Source organism: Anoplopoma fimbria, chromosome 15 (genome assembly GCF_027596085.1).
Source record: "Anoplopoma fimbria isolate UVic2021 breed Golden Eagle Sablefish chromosome 15, Afim_UVic_2022, whole genome shotgun sequence".
Lineage (NCBI taxonomy): Eukaryota > Metazoa > Chordata > Actinopteri > Perciformes > Anoplopomatidae > Anoplopoma > Anoplopoma fimbria.
In genome coordinates this window covers 19,655,612-19,662,338 of record NC_072463.1, presented here as the reverse complement: position 1 = coordinate 19,662,338, position 6,727 = coordinate 19,655,612, and the positions used below count along the sequence as shown (strand labels likewise).

At 43.4% G+C, this 6,727-nt stretch overlaps 1 protein-coding gene across 1 annotated transcript; it reads right to left on the bottom strand.

Annotated features, from left to right (window-relative positions):
- Positions 1–1,999: 1,999 nt before the first annotated feature.
- On the bottom strand, positions 2,000–6,300 carry LOC129103952 (synapse differentiation-inducing gene protein 1-like). The gene is made up of 3 exons (XM_054614601.1): positions 5,875–6,300; positions 2,996–3,133; positions 2,000–2,353 (listed from the first exon to the last, which is right to left on the bottom strand). The coding sequence occupies exons 1-3, from the start codon at positions 6,298–6,300 to the stop codon at positions 2,195–2,197; spliced, it is 723 nt and encodes a 240-aa protein (XP_054470576.1). The 3' UTR covers positions 2,000–2,194.
- Positions 6,301–6,727: the final 427 nt, after the last annotated feature.

Below are 6,727 nucleotides of genomic sequence, written 5' to 3'. Positions count from 1 at the left end.
TATCTATTGTGGGAGAGAAAACACATGCAGCACAGCACTCGCTCACTGAGTGAGCCCACTTCAGCACCCCATACAGCTCCCATTGATGAGAGCGTCACTTTCGCCCCCGTCTAGCCCATCGAGCCACATTTCATGCATTATAGACTTGCTTTAAGAGAAGCTGCAAAAGAGGAGGCAGACACATATAAGAGAGGTCAGGCTGTGCAAGCTTTGCTGTAAAACTTTCTTACCTTGCCATCTGCTCCATTTATTCTGGTACAGTGAATGATGGGGTTTAAAGGTGTATTGGACATTTTCTCCCCTGCTTCTTGAGCTCAGTATGTGGCCGATGCTGTCTGCAAGTTGAGCCTGAAGGGCGTTCAATGTTTAGGACACTTTGGCTCTGGAGGCCCATGTTCTGATGAGATGCCAGGTGGGGCAAGAGAACGCAACGCGCATGATGGTCGTTCCAAGTCCCGGAGTGGAATAAAGTCTCATTTTGTTTCGACATTCTGACTTTAGAGAGCAGACATTGTTGCTGATACTCACAAGCAGTCTGGCAGATAAAGTCACCTCAAGACACCGCTAGACAGTGAGCGATGCCAAAGACGGTGAAGAGCCATGGCAGTTACAGCAGAGGCTTGTGCCAGCAGTAGGAAATTGTCAATATAATGGTCCTTGGTTGACAATACGCTCTGACAGGCTACTCTAGTCACACAATCCATGTCTGGTTCACTGGCTCCTGATGTACTACCACAGTCTTAGTTGAGCCCCTTCAGCAACCGAGGCCTTCATGTTCCAAACTAACTGTATGTATTATAAACTGGATGTTTTATCTAACATGATTACCTATATAAAAGTGGATTTTGCTGCAATATTGTTAAATACTATCAAATTGTTACTGGGTAGTTAAATGTGCATGTTTATGCTACCAATTGTTGAAGCAGAAACTAAGACATCTCAATTAAATTCAATTAATTTATACCTTACTGTGAGTTATTAGTTTCACCTGTCTTTCCTTATTTTTAGTTTACCTGTTCAACTGTTTATTCCCTACTTGAAACTAACTATTTCAACTTTTTATCCATTATTACTTTTAGATAACTATTTAAACTTTTTTATCCATTATTACTTTTAGATAACTATTTAAACTTTTTATCCATTGTTAGTTTTAGATAACTATTCCAACTGGTTACACATCTTACATTTCAGGTATTTAGCAGTTATATTTAGTTAATTAGCTAAACATAGTTTTTATAATTTATTACTTGAAACAAACCATTTCAACAGTTTTGCTATCCAATTCTCTACTTGTTTGCTAACGGGTTTAAACACTCTCAATGACAACAGATCAGTCAGTTTGTTACACCTGCCTTTGGTTCACAGATTCTATTTTCTGTTGATTAGTTGAGCTTTCCACTCAGCCCCTGGCGACTGCAGGAGTATCCCCTAAAGTGAAAGCACCCCGTGTTGCAGTGCCAAAGAAACAATGAATAAGAGATGAGAGACAGAGCAGATGATGTTTCATTATTCATGCCAAATGTATTTATTGACTCTATTTACGGTACACAATAAACACAAATAACTCTCTTGTCCACCGCTCAGCAACTTTGTGTACACTTTTTTTCTCTTTGTATTTAAGGTCCACTTCTCTCTGTTTACTGACGGGATCAATTTCCGACATATTCTTTGAATAAACAATCACATAAAAGCACACTGGCTTAATGTTTTTTTCCAAGAAATTAATTTACAAAGTGGACAATATACAACCTGCAATAGTGTTGGCAGAGAATACAGCTACTATAAAGGTAAAATGAAACTGCTGTAAACGACTAATGTGGTAAAAGGTAGGTAGTTCTTTACTGCTATGTTTTAACATATTAGTACAGCACAGTCTTTGTGGAGGAGGTGTCATCCTTCTCAGCTTGACGTGGTGGAATACCTTGGTGGGAGTGTTGTTTCCCAGAAAGATTCAGTCCGGATCAATATGCAGTCCAAGTAACACTCCATCCACGCATCTTGTTTTTTTTCTTCCTTTCTCTGTCTTTTTGGTTTAGTCTTTTCTCTTCATAGAGCTTCTTTTTTTCTGCAGACAGCCAGGCAGCAGCACAGACACGCGCCTTCAGGAGAGGTGTCCGACCTCGTCTTTTCCCTTCCTCCCATCTGGATTCCTCTTTCTCTCTATCTCCCCTACCAAAACGAGCCGGTCCCAGTGCTATACGTGTCCAGGCTTGGACAGGTAGGCTATGAGGGCCACCACCACCCCCACATACATCCCTGTTCCAATGGTGATGGAAAGAGCGGCCAGGAATAGGGCTCTTCTGGAGCTCATTCCTGCTCTGGAGAAGTCTCCCTTAGAGATGGCCTTGCCTGTCTGACAAAACAAAGCAGAGAGTGAAATGAGCTTACTCATCAGCACAGAGTGGGTGAGTAGGTGTTAAGCCACAGTCAAAAGAGAGAAAACAAGAAATCCACTTTGGGAGCCATTAGTTACCATGGCAATTAGGTCATTATCCCTCTGACAGTGACAAATGTGTTATTTGGGTGTTTTGGTTTCCTATCAAAAAAATAAGTCTGGCCTTTATTTATTCTACTGACGCATTATATTCTGTCCGATATAATTGTCTCTGCAATTATTGTGGAAGATGTCGCAAAACCATTAAGATGTGCTGTGCTTTGCTTGAGGTTGCAGGAAGATACTGACAGTAGACTCAGGTCACAGCTATGGATGCAACCACTTAAAAATAATGTAATAAAAGTGCACTGCTGACACATACATACTGCAGACCGAAAAACTTCAATGTTAATGGTTTCCTAAAGTGAATACAGATGACTGACAAGTGCTCCGAACTTGCTGAATTTACGTAGTCAATCATCTGAAACAACTGCAAAGGAGGGTCACAGGCAGGAAAATGGGCTGTGGTAGCACTTGTCTGAGTGCTTGTGCTCGCTGACCTTAAATAGAATGCAGTGTAATCAGAGTTAATGACGGGCTCGAGGTCTCTGGGCCTTTTACCTTGTGAGAGTAGTAAAAGGCAACGATGCCCAAGGGCCAGAAGCAGCAGAGCATGGAGAAGATGGCTAGGCCCAGGTAGTCCCGAGGGGGCAGCACAAAGAAGTTGTCTTCACTCTCACTGTCACTGGAGCTGTCACTCTGGAAGACAGTGGGTTGATGAAGAATAATTAAATGTCAGAAAACGAGAAGATGATGCACTTTTTACATGACTGCTTGTACTTCCTAACACAATTTGTGAGACAATCAACACAATGATAAAAATGAGACAAATGGTGAGTGCAGTGATCTTGAGACTGACATCTAAATAATAATGAGGTAAGGGTGACATGTGAGGATAGTCGGATGTTCTTTAAACATGTTCATAGTGGTGTAGCTTGACAACTCCTGCCCCCCCCCAAGGCCAGTGTATCTGCCCTTGTTCCACTACCACCCAGGACATGATGTGCTCAGCCAGCCAGAAAGGATTTGGTGCCTCTGTCAACACCCATGAGCGGGCTGACAGATAACACGGGATTAACGGATTGTTCCATCATTGCAAAGTGACAGGGGAAACAGCAAGAAGGCCGTTTCATTTATGTGCTAAATTGCTTCTACAGCACGAGAGACCTCCACCGTGTCCTCAATACACCAGGCGTCTTATGAGGCAGCAAGTGTCCAACAGGTTCTCAATACTGTGTCTCCATACCCAGGGCCACAAGGGCTGAGTGGGTTAATGAATGATGGATTCGAATGCCACTCAGACTACATCGGCCCAACGCGTCTGCAGCGAGGATGGCAAGGCGACTGCATGGGTGACCTTTAAGTGTTGCTGTTCTCCTCTCGGCTGTCCCAGAGACGTAGTGGATGTTTGTCTAAATAAATAGCCCCCATAAGGAGCGAGTTTTATTTGTTCGTCTTGCAGCCTGCAGGGATCAATCAAAGCAGGGAAAGAGAAGGCACAAAATGAAAATCAATATGTAAGGCAGGAACGGAACCAGCCATTTTAGAGGTAATTAAAGAACAGTCAGGGAGGCGTGCGGAGAAGAAAGGAGCCGTACTCGAGTGCTGTGGACCAAGTTTTTTAGCATGTGCACAATTTTCCTTCCTGGCTTCTAATCTGATCTACATTTACCAAACACAATTTTCCTTCCTGGCTTCTAATCTGATCTACATTTACCAAACTACAGAATCTGATTTAATTATTTTGTGCTATTTTCAGGACGTTTCCGTGTAGACACCTTAGGGGCTACAGGCAAGTGGAGGATAGCAGTGCTGTACTATCCAAACAGTTTCAGCTACCTTCGCCAAGAGAAGATTACGAAGCTCCCTGTTATCTGTTTTATGAACACTGTCCACCTGGACAGCCGGGTGTGATCCATCAAAACAGCAGCTGGTCATAACATAATCTGACATCACATGAATAAACCGGTGGGTACAAACAGCAGTAATCTGCTTTTTATCTTTGTAGCAAGACCTGATTACAGTTCTGAGTGACTGGTGTATTCAGTCCTACTGACACCGAGTCCGGCCGGCTGGGGACACACTCCCAGTCTGGTCTGATGCCAGTATAGCTGATGGGCCGCCTTGGAGAACCCAGTGCCTTTAACAACCCTGTCACTGCGCTCTCCAAGGCCTCGTTAGAGTCTGGAGGGGACATTCGGCTCCACTGACCCACAGTGGCATCACCCACGCGCTCTTGTTACTCTATTACCTGCAATTTATATTTTCTCTGTCACACAGATGTCAACTGCTGATGAAAACTAGCTGTAGTTTCTTGCAGTAACAGGTGCAGACTCTATATCCTGGAATTTTGGCATGTATTATTTTGTGTCTCCATAGCTGGAAAAGTCCTCTGAATGTTAGATTGTCACTGTTTGTTTGTGTTTTCATGATTCACATGAATCCTAGCGCACACACACACACACACACACACACACACACACACACACACACACACACACACACACACACACACACACACACACACACACACACAACACAGGAGGGGAAAGAGAAGAAACGCAGGAGCTGAGCAAAAAGTCTCATATTCCAGCTGCAAGCCCGACTTTCATCCGAGCACTGTTCATCAGATTAATTCTTTCGCTTCAGGCTCACCTGCTCCTACAGCCAAGCATCAGCGGAGTCCTGCCTAATACCCTCACAGCACAACATTACTTATGCCGTTAATGGCAGTCGCTGCTGCGTCTCTATCTATCTGCCAGGCCTCCGAGTGAAAAGAGCCGGCTCGATCATCAGCCCAGTTAGGGTGCTATACTTCTTCCTCTGCCAGCACGGAGCCCTGGGTACTTCACAAGTGTCCCTGGATGAAATTAGATTTTTACCACTTCTGAAATGACTTTGCTCTTCTCCTGTCACACTTTTCTTTGGAGAGTGAAGTCCTAAAAAAGCAATAGCCTGGAAAGATAAACTAAGATGTGTCATTTTCTTAGAATGTAATTATTTTAAAAAAGGTGTACAATTATTCTGCACTAGATCTGAAAGACTCCAGCAAATTGACAATTTAGAGAGAAGAAATGAGAGAAATGAGCATGAATCATACTCTGTCTATTAGAATGGTAAAGGGAATAATAAGCATCCCTATTCACACCATGGCTCACTTTCTGCTGAAAGATGTCCCTGTCAGTTACAGTATGACTAAGTGTTAACTCCTTTTAATTTCAATCTCTAAACACAGCTAAATGACTCTTACTTCCATCAATTTGCTCTTTAACCGGTGGTGTTACAGTAATTATTCCCATTTAGCATGTAGCAGGGGTGATAAACTTGTATAATCATGTATAAGGCCCAGTATACCAGGCACCTTCTCGTAATAAAATACCACTAAAGCATTGCAAACTGCCACATATGCAGAAAACGTATAACTTGGTGTGCCCTCTGACCTCATACTCAGGACCCTGCTCCTCCTCCACCTCGTACGACACAGTCTGGATCTTTGCATCATTCTCTCCTTGCGTGCTGTCCAGAGGGTTTTCTGCAGAAACTCCATCCAACACCGTGTCCTTACTCTCTGTGAAAGTTGTTTCAAAGCTCTCGCTCTTGGAGTCCTTGCTGTGAAGGCTCACGTCGTCTTTGTACAGGATAAAGTTGGGCCCGTAGAAGGCCTCCACAGCCAGATGCAGGGATTTGGCGTCCAGGAACTGTTGAGTTTTATGCTCGCTGTTAGTCCCAGTGTAATAGTAGCCAATGAGGCTGTCCTGATAAGGCTGGCTTGGGTAGTCACACTGGTAACCCTGGTAGTCATTTTGCACCACTTGTCGGCTGGTTTTGTCTAGCAGGGGGTTCTGGAGCTCACTGAGGCTTTCCATGATGGCAGGTTCAAATGTCTAGTGGATCAGAGGATGAAGTCCAAAAAAGATTTGCCAGTCTGGGAGCTAGAGAGATAAGTTAATTACAATTAAATAGGATTCATAAAAACTTTAAAAGCAATAAATGACCATCCGTTCAGTTAAACCAGGGCACATTCAGTCAGACCAGCCATTGGGTTTTTAGTATTGTAATAATATAGAACATGAATTCAGTACGGGAAAGATTTTCTCTTGCTTTGGAATCAGCATTCCTCTCACAAGCTCTCACCAGTCTGGGCCATAAAATCACCATCTGCTGTATGTTCAACTGTTGCATCTCACACCCTCGGATGCAAACATTTAGAGAAAAAATATCTTCCACATGTCACAGCTGCCTAAATGAAACCCAGGGAAAGTGCATCCGGCTGTACTTTGCATTGCACACTGA